This window comes from Lynx rufus, unplaced genomic scaffold (assembly GCF_022079265.1).
Source record: "Lynx rufus isolate CCGP_SWC_20201006 ecotype Redwood Valley unplaced genomic scaffold, mLynRuf1.p SCAF_11, whole genome shotgun sequence".
NCBI classification, from domain to species: Eukaryota; Metazoa; Chordata; class Mammalia; order Carnivora; family Felidae; genus Lynx; species Lynx rufus.
The window spans coordinates 16,030,385-16,052,500 of NW_025814825.1; the positions used below are offsets into that span (position 1 = coordinate 16,030,385).

A 22,116-nucleotide genomic window follows, 5' to 3' on the forward strand; every position below is an offset into this window, starting at 1 on the left:
CTGCTTCAGATTCTGTGTCTCCCCTTCTCTCTTCCCCTCCCCTGCTCTCACTCTCAAAAATAAATAAACATTAAAAAAATGTATCTCTCTCTCTTAAATGAATATTAAAAAAATATTTTTTTAAATATCTCCAACTCTATCCGTTCTTTTTTTTTCATAGTTCTCACCCGGGATGTTACAGTAGCACCTCATATAACTGTGCCTCCAGTCTCACTCCTTCTCCTGTCCTTACTTTACATTCTTCTTTTAATGCTTTTTGTACTTTTGTTTGTTTCCGTCCTACTGATTGTCCATCTTTCTAAAACACTAATTTGTCCCATCACTTGACCATGTTATTAAAACACTTTAATAGTTCTCCCATTGCCTACAGGATGAATTTTAAGTTATTAAGCATGACTTTGGAAGCAGATCTGAATCTTGCTTTCCCTTTTGGCACTATTCCTACCAACAGCCTTCTACCTTTAGCCCTAGTAAGAATTAATTGCTTATTTTTGTATCTGTGCTTTTGCACGTGCTGGTCTACCCTTCTCGAGTATTAGCTGCCTGATAATTTCAAAACTTAGCTGCTTCCTCTTCACCTCTGATAAATTTGTTTCTGTTATACTATAATTTGTCTGTGTTATCTTCTGTATTAGACTAAACTTCTTGAGGCCTGTGGCTATTTCATATTCAGTTCTTCTTGTGTGTAGTACATAGAACACTGCTTGTTGAATGCTGTTGAAGTGAATTAAATGCCTGTGGATTATAGAATAAGTATTACTTGAATTAAGAAGGTGGTGCTTCATGGGGTGCCTGGGTGGCTCAGTCGGTTGAGCATCCGACTTTGGCTCCGGTCATGATCTCTCTGTCCGTGAGTTCAAGCCCCGCATCGGGCTCTGTGCTGATGGCTCAGAGCCTGGAGCCTGTTTCAGATTCTGTGTCTCCCTCTCTCACTGCTCCTCCCTGGCTTACACTCTGTTTCTGTCTCTCTCTCTCAAAAATAAACAAACAAAAAAAATTACCAAAATTAAAAACACAACCTTTTTTCTGATTTTGTCTTCTGTTTGTTTGTATTCCTTTCCATAGTTGTTACATGTTTATTTGGCTCACTAAAATTGGGAGTTAATTTATGTTTTGACACTTATCCAGCATATTGTTAGTACTCAGAAAGCTGTTATTGTTAATAAACTTTTAGATCAGCCTTATTAATTTCAGCTGATAATTTAGACACACCCACACTTTTGGGGATGAGCACTGGGTGTCATATGTAAAAGATGAATCACTGGGTTTTACTCCTGAAGCCAAGACACTGCATGTTAACTAACTTGAATATAAATAAAAACAAAATTAACCCTAAAAATAAACAAATAACAGACAATTCTACTTTTTGTGAGGATTATTATGTTCGCATCTCATCCTTTTCTTTGAATAGTATAGATGTATTATATGAAAAATATGAATTATTTTTATATTAAAAATGTCTTTTTTATATTAGTCTTTTTTAAATTAAGACCACAAGGGTAAGTTCTGAGGAGATTTTATCCTAAATGGCATCATAGAAAGTTAACTTCTTAATAATTAAGAAACAGTGCTGCAAAGTTGGCTCGATTTTAAAGTGTACTTTTGCTTGCTAATTAAGCTACTTTTCATCATTAATTCATAGTACTTTAAAATGATTCCCTATTGTTATGCAGTTTTTTCAAAGAAGCGTTAGTAAGGTAGATGTAGAAAATTATTTTAAAACTAAAGTGATACCCACCAGATGGTGCTATTTTGCCTGTTTTGTTTGTGCAGATACAGAGGATGAATGAATACAGAACTTTTAAAAAGACTATGGGAGATCTTCTAATATTTTTAGGGCATAATATTTTGGGGGTAGAGGAGCTCAGTGGAAAATATTCAAATATAAACTTATATTCAGTACTGAATTTTATCTTAAAGGTAGAAACTATTGCTGGTTACATGCCAGAGAAACTTCTATATATTCTAAAATTCAGTAGATATTTTTAAGTTTGACATAATGTAAATCCTATTGACTGTCATAATTCCACATGCATGAAAAATGTAGTTATTTCTAAAAGGAATTGTGTATTACTAAAATTTATGTTTTAGTTTTCTTTACATTTTCAAGTAAACAATATTACTGAGTTACATACTTACAAATTAAGGGAAACATTTTAATTATTTTATGTGTTCTTGAATATTTCCAAATGAAGGAGAGAAAATTAGGCTTAAATTCATTATTTTTACAAATGAAAAGGATGATCATTCTAAATTAATTTATGTATTAAATTAATTACATAATTAAATTAATTATGTATTAGAAAGTAGTATGTGGTGCACTGTTCGTTTAGATGCTGAAATTGAATGTTCATTATAGTTAAAAATGGCTAGCTAATGAAATACATTTTTCAGTGAAGTATGAAAGATTCAGCCAGTATTTCTAGGATTTTAATTTACTTAAAAATTTATTTATTTATTTTGAGAGAGAGAGAGAGAGAGAGAGAGAGAGTGCATGCACACACGTGAGTGGGATAGGGGCAGAGAGAGAGGAAGAGAGAAAATCCCAAGCAGGCTCCATGCTGATACAGGGCTCGATCTCATGACTCTGAGATCATGACCTAAGCTGAAATCAAGAGTCCAATGTTTAACTGACTGAGCCACCCAGGTACCCCTTACTTTATTTACTTTTTCTGATCTTATTATCACTTGTTTTTATTTGTGTCTGGCCATGAGATTGAAGCATGAAAGTATGTAGGTGTCATTGTAACTATTTCCCAAAGTCATTGTTGATTATACCAACAATTACTTTTTTGCAATGTGTGAAATTAGAGATTGAAGTTGTTTTTATTTCTTTTTAATTTTTTTCATGTGTATTTATTTTTGAGAGAGAGACAGAGTATGAGTGGGGCAGGTTCAGAGAGAGAGAAGGGGAAACACAGAATCCAAAGCAGGCTCCAGGCTCCAAGCTGTCAGCACAGAGCCTGACGTTGGACTCTAACTCAGATCATGACTTCGCTGAAGTCGGAAGTCAGAAGCTCAACCGACTGATCCATCCAGGTGCTGCAAGTTGCTTTTATTTCTTAAATTTGATTTTTTTTCTCTGGAAAGGTACATGTGTTACTTTGAATTTAGTGAATGAAACATATCACCATAGGCTAGTAAATATAGATATTCTTATGTTCCTAGACTTTGTGCATGAGTAGTTTAATCATAACTATATTAACATCATCTTCATAATACCCTTAAGATTATGAACCACCATATTGCTTTATCCTATAGCATTTGTTTGTTTGTTTTTCTTTGTATTATAGCTTTGGAATCAATCCTTCAGATCTCTTCTGTAAGAGGATAAAGTTCCTCTTCCATTAAGACAATTCTTTACATATAGTAGATGATCTATATATATTTGTTATATAAAGAGTAATTTTGGGGCACCTGTCTGGCTCAGTTGGTAGAGATTGTGATTCTTGGGGTAATGAGTGTAAAGTCCCATGTTTGGTACAGAGATTACTTAAATAAATAAATAATTTAAAGCTGAGTGATTTTGTTATGCCGAATATTATAATACAAAGGAAATTATTTCAATAGCTTTTCTTCCTTGTAGGAATTTCCATAGTAACAAAGAATATTCTATATTCTGTTGTTTTTACCTTATACTCTTTTTCTCAGATGGCTTTTTTTATAATTTTATTTTGTTCATTTTTTTAATGTTTATTTTTGAGAGAGAGATCGTGCACGTGTGTATGAGCAGGGAAGAGGCAGAGAGAAAGGGAGAGAGAGAATCCCCAGCAGGCTCCAACAGTGTGGAGCCTCCACACTGTTGGTGTGGAGGCTCCACACTGTTGGTGTGGAGCCTCCACACTGTTGGTGTGGAGGCTCCACACTGTTGGTGTGGAGGCTCCACACTGTTGGTGTGGAGCCTCCACACTGTTGGTGTGGAGCCTCCACACTGTTGGTGTGGAGCCTCCACACTGTTGGTGTGGAGCCTCCACACTGTTGGTGTGGAGCCTCCACACTGTTGGTGTGGAGCCTCCACACTGTTGGTGTGGAGCCTCCACACTGTTGGTGTGGAGCCTCCACACTGTTGGTGTGGAGCCTCCACACTGTTGGTGTGGAGCCTCCACACTGTTGGTGTGGAGCCTCCACACTGTTGGTGTGGAGCCTCCACACTGTTGGTGTGGAGCCTCCACACTGTTGGTGTGGAGCCTCCACACTGTTGGTGTGGAGCCTCCACACTGTTGGTGTGGAGCCTCCACACTGTTGGTGTGGAGCCTGATTTGGGGCTTGATCTCATGAACCGCAAGATCATAACCTGAGCAGAAATCAAGAGTCGAATGCTTAACCATCTGAGCCATCAACATGCCCTGAGATGGCTTTTTATAGTTGGTTTAAAAAGGATCATCTCACTGAAATATCTTAGAATCATAATAGTGATGCATTCTATCATAGTAAAGTTAGGTGTATTTTCATTAAAAAGATTAAAAATCTTGACATCATTCTGGTTTCATGTAGATCTAGAGAATTACAGATGATCTAGTGTGGTACAGGGCTTCTTGGAGAAGGTTTCCTAAGACCTTTTCAGCGGGTCCATGAAGACAGAACTGTTTTCAAAGTGATACTTAGACATTGTTTGCCCTTTCCATTCTCATTTTCTCACTAATGTAAGTATTTTTCCAGAGGTTCCATGATATGTGATATTGATCAAATGCATAAGAGAATCTAGCTATCTTCTATTAAGCCAGACATTAATTATAAAACAATATTACTCTTCTCACTCAATTTTTAAAATTTGGAAATAGTTATTTTTCATAACATGTTATGTATGTTAACATTTAATGGTTCTGTTTAAAAAAATTAATAAACATTTAGAAATTTTGTTTTAATTTAATTTAATTTTTTTTTTAATTTTTTTTTCAACGTTTATTTATTTTTGGGACAGAGAGAGACAGAGCATGAATGGGGGAGGGGCAGGGAGAGAGGGAGACACAGAATCGGAAACAGGCTCCAGGCTCCGAGCCATCAGCCCAGAGCCTGACGCGGGGCTCGAACTCACAGACCGCGAGATCATGACCTGGCTGAAGTCGGACGCTTAACCGACTGCGCCACCCAGGCGCCCCATTTTTGTTTTAATTTTAATATGGTCACCAGGGATAGATATAAAAGCTCTTTGAAGTACTCAATACTTTTTTTAAGTATAAAGAGGTCCTGAGATCAAAGCATATGAGATCTTCTGATCCTAATTCTTTATCTTCATTTTACCAGTGAGGGTACTCTGAGACTCAGAGGGGGTTAAATGGTTTAGTCATGTATATTCAACCATTTTTGGCTTAGCTGATACTTCCATCACTGACTTCTGACTCCTTTGATGTAACTGTTTCACGATTTAGATATTTCCAACCTCGCACCAACTCTGAGCTCCTTCAACTATTTTTTTCGTGTGGTATTTTAACTAACTTTATTAAGTGCATGAGCAAGTTGGGAACATTCACCTGATTCGTCAGCTACAATAAAATGGTGTCCTTTTTTTTTTTAACGCATAAAATATCTAGTATAACTTTGCTATAAAGTGTGAACTTTCTAGCAGGAAAAGGGAATTGATACATGAAATAGTGTAGCCTTAGTATCAAAAAAAAAAAAAGTTGAGGGCAAAGAGGTAGCCTCTCATATTTTAGAGACTCTTTTATTATCTTCTTTACTTCCCTCCTACCCTGGCCCCCCATCAACAATAAAACATTGGATACAAGCTTCCCTGGACATTTATGGCAGTCCACTCATAGAAGAACAAAGTATTCTATCCTTAGGTTTCAAACAGTAAGAGGATAATAATTCTATATTGCTCTTTTGTTAGCCGTGTATTATTTCCCATGTTGAAACTCATGATTGAGAGGATAGATTCTAAAACCATCCTCCCTCCCCCCTTTTTTTAATTGTTGAAGGAATTTAAAATCATGTCATGAAAATGGATTGAAAACCTGGGTAGTTTTAACTTAGAAGAAAGAAAACCAGGATATATATGATAAGCCTTCTTCTTCATTTGAAGCACCTTCTTTATGTGCAAATGAGATTAGCTCTATTGATTTATTTGTGAAACCTCAAGGATAGAACAACTAATGAGTGGATGGTATAGACTGAATCATTTTAGCTCAATAAAGGAAAACTTTCTAGTAGTAAAGAAATGCAAAAATTGAATAAACTTGTTTTGGAGGTAATGAATTCCCTTTCTCAGGAGGTGTTATAGACTAGATTACTTGGTAGGAATTACTTGGTTGGCACACGAATCAAGAAGGTATAGTTAATTGGATTAAATGACCTTTTAAGATTCTTTCTATTTTTATATGCTTGGTATATTTGTTGAAAATAACTTTTAATTATAAGAATTTTATTTACTTTTTAAATAAGAGTTAATTTCAAAAGGACAATTGGTTTAGTAGATATATTCCACCCTTATATCAACTAGTCAATAGACCTGAAGACTTTATGGATCTGTGGTCTTGCCATGAGCATTAAAATTGATTTTCTTGAGTGTGTGTTTTATTTATTCCTTTCATTGCAAGCCATTTGAAGAGATGATTGATTGGTAGCAAAAATTTGGAAGAGGAAAGGATGATAAGCATTAGAAAGGAAAATAAAAGCCATTTTGAAGATGTACATTGATTTGATATTTTGGGGTTTATTTTCTAATTTGCTTATGATCATAAATATTTTCTGCCTCTTATTACCACTCTTTTCTGTTTCTTTTCCATATATTCCAAACTATCCATAACCAATATTTGTGTGAAATTGTCCTTAATTGTAGGTGGTTTTATAAGTAGTAGAGTCCGTTGTAATATAATCACTAAAATGTTGACTGCATTAAAACATGTTGTATAACTTCCTAATTTAGCAGAGTATTTTGGGAGAAGAGGAGAATGGGTCTACCCTAATGTTTCTAACTCTTTTTTTTCTTGGGGTGCTAGAGAGAAATACATACTCTTACTATTACTAGAAATAAATGGATAATCACAAAATATTTGGCTTTATTTTCATTTGGGAGTAGGTATTTGTATTTCTGTATATAAGCATGTATCTTTATATATCGCATATATTTTTAATACTTCCAAAAAGAATTTGAGGTCTTATAATGTGTTATTTTGTACACACACACACATGTGCACACTGAGTTTTATTTGTTCATCAGAGAAGGCCTGGCATAGGATTTAAGTTAAATTAGCTATAGGGTTCAGGTATCAAGTGAGTGAGTAAAATGAGCCAGTTTGAAGCAATAGATATTGATTGATTGATACATTATAACCTCTTTTCAAAGGAAGATCCATGGCACTGTAGAATCTTGCCTTCAGTTATACAGTGTAAATAAGATTGACAGATGTGATATTTAAATAGTTAAGAAATTAGACCAGAACTGAAAGAAAGGGTTTCCTGTATAATCTGCTGTCATTAGACAAATTAAGTGATTGTTCCATTCTGCAGGTATGGTAAGGTTGTGTTTTATTAATTAATTAATTTATTTATTTAATATTTATTCATCTTAACTATGTGTAAAGCTTGAATTTAGACATTGGATACAGAGCATCAGACAGTTTTCCTTCACTTACAGAGTTCACAGTCTAAGACAGATTTGAATATTAAATTTTTTATTCAGTAAGTATTTCTAGTAAAAAGCTTATAATATGGAGTCTAATGACTTAAGTTCTTATTCTGCTACTTTTTATTTATTCATTCAGTTAACACTAGTTATAAATGCTTATTATATATCCCAGAAATGTAGATATTAGTAAGATATAACCTTGCCTGAAAAATTAATTCTCTTCAGGGGTGCCTGAGAAGCTCAGTTGGTTGAGTGTCCGACTTCGGCTTAGGTCATGATCTCGCAGTTCGTGGGTTTGAGCCCCATGTCAGGCTCTGTGCTGGAGAACTCAGAGCCTGGAGCCTGCTTCAGTGTCTCCCTCTCTGTCTGCCCCTCCCTCGCTTGTTCTCTCTCTCTCTCTCTCTCTCTCTCTCTCTCTTTCAAAATAATAAACATTAAAAAAATTCATTCTCTTCAGGAGTATTAAACAGGCAATAACTAGCTATCATACAGTGTGATAGATAACTGCTATGATTAAATTATGTGTCAAATCCTATAAGAAGTAGATTCCTCTAGCTGTGCAGGATGCAAGAAGCTATCTCAAAGAGCTGATATTTGAGCTGGGACTTGAAGAATGAGTAGAAATTAGTTGAGAACAGAGGAATCAACATGAACAGAGGATTAGTTAATCTATGTTAATAGGTTCTGCATGAGCCCACAGTATAGAGTGATCTGCATGAACACACAGAAACATGAGTGAGTAGTGTATTTGGAGAATGATGAAGTATTGTTTAGTTTGGTTAAAACACTAGGTATGTTGTGGAAAGAGTGGAAAGAGAAAAAGCTACACATGTAGGTTGGGGCAGATTGTGAGAGGTCTTATATACTGGGCAAAGGTTTTAGGTTTATATATGAGAGGTATTTGGGACCTGTGGAAGGTTTTTAAGCAAGCAAACATGCTTAGTTTGCATTTTACAAAGACAGTTGATAGAAAATAAGATGAGGTAGAAATTGAGGCTGGAGGTGCGTATACTAATTTGAAAACTGTTCGTAATAGAAATGAGTAAGATAATGAGGATCTGTTATAGGGAGGTAGTAGTGACTTTAGAACAACACAGGGGATGGATTCAAAATACAGTTCAGAGGTTTGAGTTGATGGGATTTAGTGACTGATCAATGAAGAGAGAGGGCATCCAGGAAGATTTAAAAATTTTGTCTTTGGCATCTGCATAGATAAATAGTGATGCTATTATCTTTGAAAGTAAAAGCAATATGACTTGGAAGAAGTTATGAATTTGGTTTTGTAACATTGAGTTTGGAGGAATAAATCTAAAGGAATGTTGGAGGTGCTTAAGTTGCAGGTGGAGGAAATGCCTCTCCAAGAGAAGAGAAGAATTAGGAGAGAGGTAGTAATTGTTAGGTATATCTCAGCCTGTTATTTTTAGAATATGAGACATAGAATTATTTTCTGATTTGGAAATGAGCAATGTTTTAGTTATCTTAAATTCTAATTTCGTAGTGCAAAAATCACAACAATTATGTATATTATAGGCCAATAATATTAATTAAAATTTATTGAGTACTTGCTATGAAGCTTAGCTAAAATGCTAAGCATTTTACATTCATCATCCTTTAATCTCATAGCAGTGTGACTTAAATATTACTATTATCTGGATTTTCAGAAGGGTATCTTGACCAAGATTTTATAAGTGGCTGAATGGGTTTTCAAACAAATGTCAGTGTGACTTTACAACCCAGGCTCTTAACCACTATGCTATTTGTATGTCTTGTAGAACATGAGAGCTGAAATGGATCTAAAGACATCTAGCCCTACCCTATAATTAAATATATGTCATAGCTGAAATCTGTAATTTTGGTTAAGATTAGCTATTCAGTTTACTTAATAAAAAGCTTACCCACCAACCATTCATTACTCCTGTTGTCCTTGTGGCAGATCCTTCTGTGTGTGTGTGTGTGTGTGTGTGTGTGTGTGTGTGTGTGTGTGTGGTGTGGGTAGGCTGACCCCTCTGCCATGTGAGTTGCCTTATCAGTCTGGGTCAATCTTGTTTGTCCCATTTTTTGTGCTAGTTAGTTAAGAGATGAGCATGTGACTTCTGTCTGGCCAGTGAAACATGAGGGGAGGCTTGATGAGGAGCTTCTGGGAAAGGTCCTTAGCCTTGCATATCTGGATGTTATCCATATAAGTGGGTGCTTAGAATTCTGAGAGCTACTTTGTAACCATATGAGGGCTAGTTGAGTGTAAAATCAAAACACTACATAGCAGAGTGAAAAGATGGAGAGAACCTGGATCCTTAGTGATATTTTTGAGCTGTTAAATTACCCAATTCTAAAGCCACCCTAAGTCTTATGTGAAATTGGAGGAAGTTTATTAGGCCACTTTAAATTGGATTTTTTTTTTTTTTTCATATTTACCAATGAAAGGAACTGAACTATGGTCTAAAGTATCTACCCTTCACCTGAAGTACAAAAAAGCCATGGTGGGGGCGTCTGGGTGGCTCAGCTGGTTAAGCATTCAGTTGTGGCTCAGGTCATGATCTCGCATTTTGTGTGCTTGAGCCCTGCGTTGGGCTCTGTGCTGACAGCTCAGAGCCTGGAGCCTGCTTTGGATTCTGTGTCTGCCATTCTCTCTCTGCCCCTCCCTTGCTCATGTGCGTGCGCTCTCTCTCAAAAATAAATAAAGATAAAAAAAAAAAAGCCATTGTAAGGCTTGCATTACTATTAAGGTAAGCTTGAAACTGGAACAGTTTTTGTGTCAATGTTCGGTTTTAGTGTCTACACCTAATTTTATTGGGGTAGAAGCTAGAAATGCTCGTGTTCTAGAAATTAGATGTTATATGTTAAAGTAGCAAAATGTCATTGAGGAAATAAGATTGATTATTTTGATAATAGATAAAAGGAATAGGAAACTGCTCTTCAAGTTAGGGTAGGAAATCGATATGGGTTTAATTTGTAGTCAGTTAACAAGTTTCAGGGTTTCTCTCATAGACCCTTCCAAGGCCCTGAGAGGATCCCAAGCAATGTGTTTACATAGCTATATTTTGGGGGGATAAAATTGTCAAAAGTTAGATATTTTAACCAGTTAAATTGCTATTTATTTTCACTTTGACTTACTGGGTGGCATTAGAGTGGTCAGAGGCATTTCTGGGATCTGGTTATGGGGAAGTATAGTATGGGATATGTTTAGATGGAGTACATGTTCTGCAGTTATTTCTGCATATTGTTAAGTTCTTACTAGCTGTTCTGGCATAGGTATGACTCCCAGTAATATTCTTACTGACTACTGTGCTGATGGCTTTGTGATATATAGATGCAAGGGCAGAGGTCTTAAAGCAATCTAAACATGTTCCTTGAGTCTGGTAGGAGAAAGAGGAAGGGAAATATCGTTTTAATATATGGACTCAGAAGCTAGTCTGGAAATTTTTTCTAAATCTTAGAATTCATATATGAAAGAAACTTATTAGGAGTTTTCCTGAATCTGACAACAATCTTAACAGTGTTTATGACTTTATCAGTAATAACTTGTGAAACTGATAAAAACTTTTCTAAACTATCAAGAATAAAACCTGAATCAAACACACTAGCAGAAAGACTGAGTTACCTTTTTGTTTTCTTAATATTATAAAACTTTTATATGAAAAGGAAATCAAAAGTGTGCAGTCAGAAATGTATGAAAATAAGAGCATATAGAGGTTGGTTAAATAATTGATAAAAATATGCCAATCTTGGGATGCCTGGTTGGCTCAGTCAGTTAAGCATCTGACTCTTGATTTTGGCTCAGGTTGTGATGTCACAGTTCATGAGATAGAGCCTTGCATCAGACTCTGCGCTGACAGTGCAGAGTCTGCTTGGGATTTTCTCTCTCCCTCTCTTTGCCTCTCTCTCTCTCTCTCTCTCTCTCAAAATAAATCAAATAAACATTAAAAAATGCCAGTCTTTCTTGAATTTATGATGTTTGTGGTATTTTGTTACCTTTTAAAAATTTGTAATTTATATTTGCAAACTGAATCTAACAATACATTGAAAGAATTATCGCCACAATCAAGTGGGATTTATTCCTGGGCCGCAGGGGTGGTTCAATATCCAAAAATCAATGTGACTTATCGCATTAATAAAAGAAAGATTAAGAGCCACATGATCCTCTCAATTAGATGTGGAAAAAGCATTTGACAAAATACAGCATGTTTTCTTGATAAAAATTCTTGAGAAAGTAGAGATAGAAGGAACATACCTCAAGATCATAGAGGCCATATATGAAAGACCCAGAGCTAATATCCTCAATGGGGAAAAACTGAGACCTTTCCCCCTAAGATCAGGAACATGGCAAGGATGTCCACTCTCACTACTGTTGCTCAACGTAGTATTGGAAGTCCTAGCCTCAGCAGTCAGACAACAGAAAGGAATAGAAGGCATCTGAATGATCAAGGAAGAAGTCAAACTTTCACTCTTTGCAGGCAACATGATACTCTATGTGGAAAACGCAAAAGACTCCAACAAAAAACTACTAAAACTGATACATGAATTCAGCAAAGTCACAACATATATAATCAACATACAGAAATCAGTTGCATTTCTATACACCAATAATGAAGCAGCAGAGAAATCAAGGAATTGATCCCACTTACAATCATAATGAAAAGCATAAGATACCCAGGAATAAACCTAACCAAAGAGGTAAAAGATCTGTATGCTGAAAACTATAGAAAGCTTATGAAAGAAATGGAAGAAGACACAAAGAAATGGAAAAACATTCCGTACTCATGGATTGGAAGAACAAATATTGTTAAAATGTCAATACTACCCAAAGCAATCTACACATTCAATGCAATCCCTATCAAAATAACACCAGCATTCCTCACAGAACTAGAACAAACATTTCTAAAATTTGTATGGAACCAGAAAAAAACCCTGAGTAGCCAAGTAATGTTGAAAAAGAAAACCAAAACTGGAGGCATCACAATTCGGGACTTCAGGCTGTATTACAAAGCTGTAATGATCAAGACAGTATGGTACTGGCAGAAAAACAGGTACATAGATCAATAGAACAGATTAGAGAACCCAGAAATGGACCCACAAATATATGGCCAACTAATCTTCAACAAAGCAGGAAAGAATATCCAATGGAAAAAAGACAGTCTCTTCAGCACGTGGTGTTGGGAAAACTGGACAGCAACATGCAGAAGAATGAACCTGGACCACTTTATTACACCATACACAAAAATAAACTCAAAATGGATGAGAGGCCTAAATGTAAGACAGGAAACCATCAAATCCTGGAGGAAAAAACAGGCAATAACCTCTTTGACCTCGGCTGCAGCAACTTCTTGACATGTCTACAGAGGCAGAGGAAACAAAAGCAAGAATGAACTATTAGGACCTCATCAATATAAAAAGTTACTGCACAGCAAAGGAAACAGTCAACAAAACTAAAAGACAACCAACGGAATGGGAGAAGATGTTTGCAAATGACGTATCAGATAAAGGATTAGTATCCAAAATCTATAAACTTATCAAACTCAGCACCCTAAAACAAATAATCCAGCAAAGAGATGGTAGAAGACATGAACAGACATTTTTCCAAAGAAGACACCCAGGTGGCTAACAGACACAAGGAAAGATGCTCAACATCATTCATCATCTGGGAAATACAAATCAAAACCACAATGAGATACCACCTCACACCCATCAGAATAGCTAAAATTAACAACTCAGGCAACAATAGATGTTGGCGAGGATGCAGAGAAAGGGGAACCCTTTTGCACTGTTGTTGGGAATGCAAACTGGTGCAGCCACTCTGGAAAACAGTATGGAGGTTCCTCGAGAAATTAAAAATAGAACTATCCTGTGACCCAGCAATTGCCCTACTAGGTATTTATCCAAAGAATACAAAAATGCTGATTCAGAGAGGCACATGTACCCCAGTGTTTATAGCAGTGCTATCAGCAATAGCCAAAATATGGGAACAGCCCAAATGTCCATCAATTGATGAATGGATAAAGAAGATGTGGTATATATATACAATGGAATATTTCCTGATGATCAAAATGACTTAAATCCTACTGTTTGCAACAAAATGGATGGAACTAGAGTGTATTATGCTAAGAGAAATAAATCCACAAAAGTTAAATATTGTATGATTTACTCATGTGGAATTTAAGAAACAAAACAGATGAACCTAGGGGAAGGGAAGGAAAAATAAAATAAAAACAGAGAGGCAAACCATAGGAGACTTTTAAATACAGAGAACAAATCGAGGGTTGCTGGTGGGTTGTTGGGTGAGAGGATGGGCTGAATGGGTGATGGGCATTAAAGAGGGCACTTGCTGGGATGAGCACTGAACGTTATATGTAAGTAGTGAATCACTAAATTCTACTCCTGAAACCTTTATTACACTATATGTTAACTAACTTGGATCTAAATAGAATAAAAAAAATTTAAATAGAAATTTGTAATTTAACGAGGCTTATTTTCATATTTTAAATACATATTTCACATCTAATTTGTGTCCTTTTCCTTAAAAAGAGTTCCCCAAGTTGTAGAAGTTACTGGTCCATAAAACCTGGATCCACTCCTCAAAGGAAACACAAGCTAAGATTTATTTTGTGGGGGCACCTTGGTGGCTCAAAGAGTATCTTACTCTTGATATTGGCTCAGGTCATGATCTCACAGTTTGTGAGATTGAGCACTGCATAGAGTTTTGCACTGGTAGCGCAGAGCCTGCTTGGGATTCTCTCTCCCCTCTCTTTCTCTGCCCCTCCCGTGTTCATGCAACCTCTCTCTCTGTCTGTCTCTCTCTATGTCTCAAAATAAGATTTGTTTTGGGTAAGTGTTGAAATAGGTACTTCCAAGTGACAGTTAAGGGAGTCCCATGTTTTAGTATTATGATAGATGATAAAGGTAAAAATTTTGAAAGATTTGGGGTAGAATGGAATGTAGCTGTTTAAACATCTACAGTGGGTTAGAGTGATAATAATCTTCCCTTAAATTTTGTCAGATTTTTCTAGTACCTGGCTATGGCAGCTTTGATGATATTTTCTTCATTAATGTTTTTCAGAAATTAGAATGGGGGAGATCTGATGAGGGGAAAGAAGGCCTTTACTGTGTGCCAGCTAATGAAAACAGAATCACTCCCTGTTGTATAATAAAGAATTTGGTTTTTACCCTGGGTTCCTGGTACAGAGCAACTAAAACCCATGGAATATCCCAAGTGACAGAGTGTCTTTGTTATTTATGAGCTACTAGGATTGCTGTGCTATCACTGTCATTATTCTAATGAAGTGACTCATGGTGGGCCCCTAGCTCACTTCTGAAGGGGGGCTGATCAACCAGGAAGGTCAAATCGTGTGATTATTTAGAGGGTTTGGACTTAGAGCTAGCCCACCTCTGGGAAGGGGGTTTGGAGATTGAAGTCATTCATGTGGCCAATGATCCAATCATTGTAATGACATCCCAGTAAAAACTCTGGACAGTGAAGCTCAGTGAAACTTCCTTCTTAATGAACAAAATACTTTGCAGAAATGTGTTGCACTCTGATTCCACGAGGGGAGGGCATGGAAGGTCTGTGTTTGGGACTCTTCTAGACCTCACCTTATTTGTCTCTTCATTTGGTTGTTCTTGAGTTGTATTATTTACAATAAAACTGTAATTGTAAATACAATTGACCTGTGAACAATATGAGGATTTTGGGGTGCCGATTGCCCATGCAATTTAAAATCCATATGTAACTTTTGATTACCCCAAAACCTAACTACTAATAGCCAACTATTGTTGATTTACACATATTTTGTATGCTATACGTATTATATACTATATTCTTACAATAAAGTAAGCCAGAGAAAAGAAAATGCTGTTAAAACTATATGGAGGAGAAAATACAGTACTGTAAAAAATCTACTTGTAAGTGGACCTGCACAATTCAAACCTGTGTTTTCAAAGGTCAAACTTTATAGCACTTTCCTCAGTTATGTGAGTCATTCTAGTAAATTATTGAACCTGTGGGAGGGTAATAGAAAACTCCAAATTTGTATGTAGTCAGAAGTGTGGGTGGTCTGATGTGAGGGAAACATGCTGTGAACTGTGTCCATTAACTTGTGGGATCTGTGCTAACTCTGGGTGATTAGTACCAGAATTGAATTGCAGTACACTAGTTGAGGTTGAAAGAGACAGATTCTAAAATTAATTGCCAAAATATTGAATCCAATTTAGGACTTGGTAGTGTGTAGCACTAAACAAAATACATGAACAAATTTCATATGAAGATGTTCAACTTCATTCATAGAAGGTAGAACATTTTAATTTTTGGCCTCTACTGTGTTCCAGTGTTTCATTGTCATGAGATGTTAATCACTAATTCACATGTTGTATCAATTAGGATTGAATTTGCATATGAGAAAGTCCAAAATTACAGCAACAGAAGCAAGATAGAATTTAATTTTTCTTTCATGTAATAGAAGTCTATAAGTTGGTAGCCCAGGTTGGCTTGACAGCTTTACAGTCAACAGGAACTGAAGCCCTATCTTTACTATGCTGGCTTCCATTTTTAGGGTCCTCTTATAGTGACTATTACTTTAAGACATGTTAGGTCTTATACTAGATCTTGTCCTTAGTCTATAAAACAGACCCAGTCCCCAACCTCATGGAGTTTTTAATGTGTGAAGAAGCATCCTGTGAAACAATGTGTAGTAGGCTTCAAATAGTGGCTTCTCCTTGGGAAGGATAGAGGTGATTTCTGAATAGGATAGATTAGTAGCAAAAATAATAATTATGATGATATAATCAGAAAACTGTGAGTGAATCTGTTAACCTTAAAAATAAAACTGCCAGTTATTTTATCAGCAAAAGTGGGTTTGTTTGGGAATAGTAGAGAATTGCAATTAGGGACAAGCAAGCTGTGGCAAAACCATAGACAAGTCCAGCAAATAAAGAAAGTTATGCTCTTCTATAGGGGAAAGTGGAGATTAGGAACTTTTATAAACAAAAAATCCATTGGAGTAAACTGGGAGTTCGAGTACAGTGACTTTCATTGGGTGAGTTGTGACAGTCTCTCATTGGCTAGGCTGTTGCCTGGGGATGAGGAGAACCTTTCTTCCTCCTGCTGAGTTAGTAAAGCAGTAGCTAAAATAGTATGGATTTGCAAGATTCATCTCTTCTGTTGGGTCTGCATTTGACCACCAGTGGTAGGGTGCTCCCCATCTGTACTCCTGGCTCCATTTTAATGAGGTTTCTCTTTGTGAATTTTTACAAAATAAGTGGTAAGATAATCATATAGTATGCTAAAGGAAATAATAAAAGAATCTGTATAAGATACAGAGGTAGGTGCGCCTGGGTGGCTTAGTTGGTTAAGTGTCTGGCTCTTGATTTTGGCTCAGGTTATGATCTCACACGGTTTGTGGGTTTGAGCCCTGCATTGGGTTCCCACAAACCACGCCCCCCAACCACCCAACCGCACCACCCCTGCTCCACAACAGCTCAGAGCCTGCTTGGGATTTTCTCTCCCTCTCTCTCTGCCCCTTCCCTGATTGCACTCTCTCCCTCTCTCAAAATAGATAATAAAATAAACTTTTTAAAAACCTTAATAAAAAAAAGATACAGAGCTAGAGGTAATGATTAACTTCCAGTAGTATCAGTATTGAAAATCAACAGGATAGTCTTTCAAATGAGTTGAAAACCCCTATCTGGTTTCCCTCTGAGCCTTTTTTATTCACACTTTAGTTTTCTGGTTAGCCCCAGAATTTCTTGGTTGTGTTCTGCCTTCAGTGCTTACATAATTTTCTCTCTGGAAGTTTTTGCTCTCCACAAGAAGCTAACTTTGGTTTGCTTTGAAAATTCAAGATTCCTTAAAAGGTTATCTGAGAGCCTTCTTGATCTCCATCATGCTAATTTTTCCATTGCTCACATTAGTACTTTTTGCGCTTTACTGAAATTATTTTTGGTTTGCCATTTCCTTTAAATTGTATATTATTTGAAGATAGAGACTGTGTTTTAATTCTTTCAGCGCTACTGAAAATAAAATATTTACATGAAAACTTTTTTAGTGTAGTGTGCTTAACCGCATATGTGTTGTGGGATTGTTGAGTGTAATGGTCAAGAAAGAATTCTTGAGACATTTTATGGTGCAACTTAGTAAGTTTATTTAAGTAGCATGGGGTCAGGACCTGTGGGCAGAAAGGGCTGCACTTGCTGTATGAAGCTGGTGTTATATGCTTAGTGCTCAGGGGGGTTGGGGACATGCAAGGAGTATTAGATCATAAATGTTTTCTTTGAGTTTCTACTTGTAAAACTACTTTCACAAGATTTTTCTGGTGTTTATTATTCAGTTTGATATTAACTATTGGTGAGATATACAGGCAGTCATGAGACCCTTTTCAGAATGTAGCAACGAGTGGGTGGTGCCGCCCTCCTGCCCCACAGCCACCTGCTGCTTGGCCACATCCGCACCTGCGCAGTGCTCAGGATGGCTGGCAAAACACAGAGGCTAAGTGATGAGGAGAGGAACCAGCTGCTGCCAAACCTGAGAGCTCTAGGGTGGAACGAGCTGGAAGGCAGAGATGCTATCTTCAAGCAGTTCCATTTCAAAGACTTCATTTGGGCCTTTGGCTTCATGATGAGGGTGGCCCTGCAGGCTCAGAAACTAGACCACCATCCCGAATGGTTTAACATGTACAGTAAGGCCCACATCACCCTGAGCACCCGTGAATGTGCAGGCCTTTTAGAACAGGACATAAACCTGGCCAGCTTCATTGAACAAGTAGCAGTGTCCATGACATAGGCCCTGCCCTTCCTCGTGGAAGTCTTTGGGGGAAGTGGAGGGACTGATTTGGGAATCCAGGGAGGGAGCTGGGGAGCCCTGAGATGTTCTACAGCCAGAATTGCCAAGTGGACTCCGCTGCCTCCGTTTAGGGGAGAGTCCTTGCTGTGGTAAAAGGAGGTGCCAGCCTCACTGCTGACCACTCTTTGTCCCCAGCGCTCTGGCACACGTGTGCTAATCGAGTACGATCTTCCCCTTCTGTAGGACTTCCCAACAACAGTAATGGTCTTCTTGCCAGGCTGTGTCTTGCTCCTTTTCTAATTCATTTCCCAAGAAGCTGTGTCTAAGATGCACAGTCTTAACTCAGAAGCCAGGACCCTAAAGTCAACCCCCTGGTATGTGACAGAAACACGTGAGCTTTTATGTCTCAAATAAAACTATTGTTTCAATTGGGGGAAAAAAAAAAAGAATGTAGCCACCAGTGCTTACTTGATCCTTATCTAAACCATGCAGGCCTTCTGGGTTAAAAGTGAATGTTTTTCTGTTTCTATCACTATCACTCTTTGGGCCTAAATATATAAAAAACTGTAATTTTTAAATATTTGGAAGCATTATTTTCCTTTAAAAATCTGGGGTTTGGGTCATTTGTTCCACTTAACTCTGTTATATAATTTTATAAATTTTATTTTATTTTATTTTTTAAGGATCTTATTTTTAAGTAATTTCTATACCCAACATGGGGCTTGAACTCACAACCCCAAGATTCAGAATTGCATGCTCTACTGACTGAGCCAGCCTGGCACAGCACCCCCACACGCCTTTTTTTCTCTAAAATTTATTTTAAGTGCATTTGTACTGAACATGTACGTGAAAGTTTTGTTATATCTTTGAAAAATACTAATACAACTAATAAAGTTACTAATACAGGGGTGTCTGGGTGGCTCAGTTGGTTAAGCAAACGACTCTTGATCTCAGCTCAGACCTTGATCTCAGGGTTGTGAATTCAAGCTCCACATTGGGCTCCACCCTGGACATGAAGCCTACTTAGAAAATGAATGAGTGAATGAATGAATAAGTGAATGAATGAATGAATGAATAAATAATAAAATAACTGATATAAACTCTTAACAGCTTTTTTTCCTGGAGGCTGTAACTTCAGTAAACTCTTTGTCTATTTCCTATTTTTTAGTTACTATAAATTATGATTTCAAAATTATAAAATTCACCCTTTTTTGGTTCCATGTTCCTTTTTGGTTCATGGTCCTTATGAAAGATCAAAGTGATTTATAAATATATAGAAAGCAAAAGTTCCCCACATATGTTTTCCAACATTTTCCTTAAAGAGTATTTGATATAGACAAAAGAGTATGTATCATGTTTTGAAGCATACCAATGAAACTAAACCTCGTGAACCTATCACCCAATTGAAGAAATATGATATTATTAATAGCTTCGAGACTCCTTTCATACTCTGCCTAGAGTTATTCTCCCAAATCCTCCACAGAAGTAACCATACTCTTGAATATAGGTTTGGTATTTTTTTTTAACATAATTCATTTTCTTTATAATTTAATTGTGATTATGTATTCCTGAACAGTATGTTTTTTAGTTTTGTTTTTAAACTGTATAAAATTAATACATTTTTGTATATATCTGTGATTTATCCTCATTGATACATATAGCTATAGTTCATTGATTTTCATTATTCAATAACTAGTATTCCACTGCATGAATATGTATCATTTTATTTGTTTATTTTATTCATTTATTTTTTTAACATTTATTTTTGAGAGATAGAGCATGAGTGGGGGAGGGGCAGGAACAGAGGGGGGACACAGAATCTGAAGCAGGCTCCAGGCTCTGAGCTGTCAGCAGAGCCCGACACAGGGCTCGAACTCACAGACCGCGAGATCATGACCTGAGCCAAAGTTGGACGCTTAACCAACTGAGCCACCTAAGCGCCCCTATTTGTTTGTTTGTTTATAATTTATTTATTTTGAGAGAGAGAGAGAGAAAGGCAGACAGAGAGGGAGAAAGAGAACTCCAAGCAGGTCCCACACTGTCAGCGCAGAGCCCGATGTGCAGCTCATTCTCATTGAACTGAGAGATCATGACCTGAGCTGAAATCAAGAGTTGGATGCTTAACCGACTGAGCCACCCAGCCCCCCTCATTTTATTTTTCCATTCACCTGTTGATGGACATTTATGTCATTTCCAGTTGTTTTGTGACTATGAACATTCTTATATTTGCCTCTTGTACATACGCAAGAATTTATTTAAGGTAGTAGTTATCAAAATACTGTCAACTGAAACTAACAGCAAGACTTCATTTACATTGAAGTGGGCATATAGACACACACACATATACATACACATGCTCCTCTGATTGAAACATTTCAGGAAATAGTCCTTTTACTAAACATTATATAAATGTAAGAAAGTTAATAACAAATACAGTTCAACAATCTCTAAAATGAGCAATACAGACATGAATATTTAGAAATGTTTTGGAAATATTTATACAGTTTTGGAAATTTTTATGAAGTGTATTCTTGTCTACTCATAAATTCATTTTAGTTCACAGCATACAAGAATAATGCCGTATGTTTATTTGGTACACTGTTGAGCCTGTTGCTTTTCTATGTTTTTCATTAATCACAGTTAAAATCCAGTTTATACTAGTAGGTTGTTGCCTATAGTAATATACTCTTTCTATTTAGCAATAGAAAGTTTTAAACCTTAAGTAATTCATTATGTTTGGGCACCAAATTTAATATTATTATTAATTCATGGTCTAAAAACTGGATCTTTTATCCAAATATTTTTCTTTAATGTTTCACATTTCTCTTTCGGAAATTAATCGTGAAATGTTTTGCAAAGGGAAGTTAGAAGTTACATATTGTATTTATCATTTAGTTCAAAACTATATTTATTAATAATGTTCTCTTCATTAAGCTTGGGAACATAGAGTAACTAGAGTTTTTAATTTTAAGTCTTACTGACTATAATGATGTTTTTTGGTATCCTTGGGTATCTCTGATGTATTAAAATAAATCATTATTGCCTGTAGTTTCACATTTATTTCTTTTAGAGTGTTTAAAATAATCAATTAAATATGCCTATTTTATCCCCCAATTTTTCAATATTTGCCAGTTGAGATTTTTATTCACTTGAATACAAAAGTATCCTATTCCTGCATTTCATACCATCTCTGCTTAGCATTCTTTTTTCTCAACAACCAATAAATGTACTTCAATATTGTATTATAAATGAGTATGGTTAGTTCCAGTCTCTGAACAAAATACTTTAGAAAGTCAGCTATTCAGTGAGCTTCCTTTCATTACATTAACAGTTTTTATTACATTTTACCCATGAGATCTGGTAGAATTTCTATGCTAAAGCTTTATTATATAAAACAATGATTCTAACCAACTTTAGTAATCTCCTAATTTTTAAGAATGATTCTGCTCTTTCCCAATCATATTTGCTGCTCTGTAACTTATAATTCTTGTAAATTTTTAGTTGAATTTATATTGATCAGCAGTGTACTTCATAATTCTATAAATAAATGTAAGCCAGTTATATGAGAGGTTAAAATTTCTACAATCAGAAAATCTTATATTAAATGGTCTTCCCACATGTATCTGACATAAATTGTAAAGTTCCTATCAAGTTAGGTTATGAAATTTATACCAGGCTACAATGAGAAATAAATATTTTCTTGTTATTTCTGCAGTACAGATTTTATGTAATAGTATATCACCAAAAGATACAGCTTTTAATTTATTAGTTCTTTTATTATTAA

The 22,116-nt window shown here is 36.2% G+C and overlaps 2 protein-coding genes across 3 annotated transcripts in view; both read left to right on the plus strand.

Annotated features, from left to right (window-relative positions):
- Positions 1 to 22,116, plus strand: part of ADK (adenosine kinase) — a 531,760-nt gene that overhangs the window by 89,349 nt on the left and 420,295 nt on the right. The gene's annotated exons all lie outside the window — the stretch shown is intronic.
- On the plus strand, positions 18,018 to 18,779 carry LOC124506923 (pterin-4-alpha-carbinolamine dehydratase-like). Its single transcript, XM_047073001.1, has one exon. It carries the CDS (start codon positions 18,018 to 18,020, stop codon positions 18,330 to 18,332), a length of 315 nt encoding a protein of 104 aa, XP_046928957.1. The 3' UTR covers positions 18,333 to 18,779.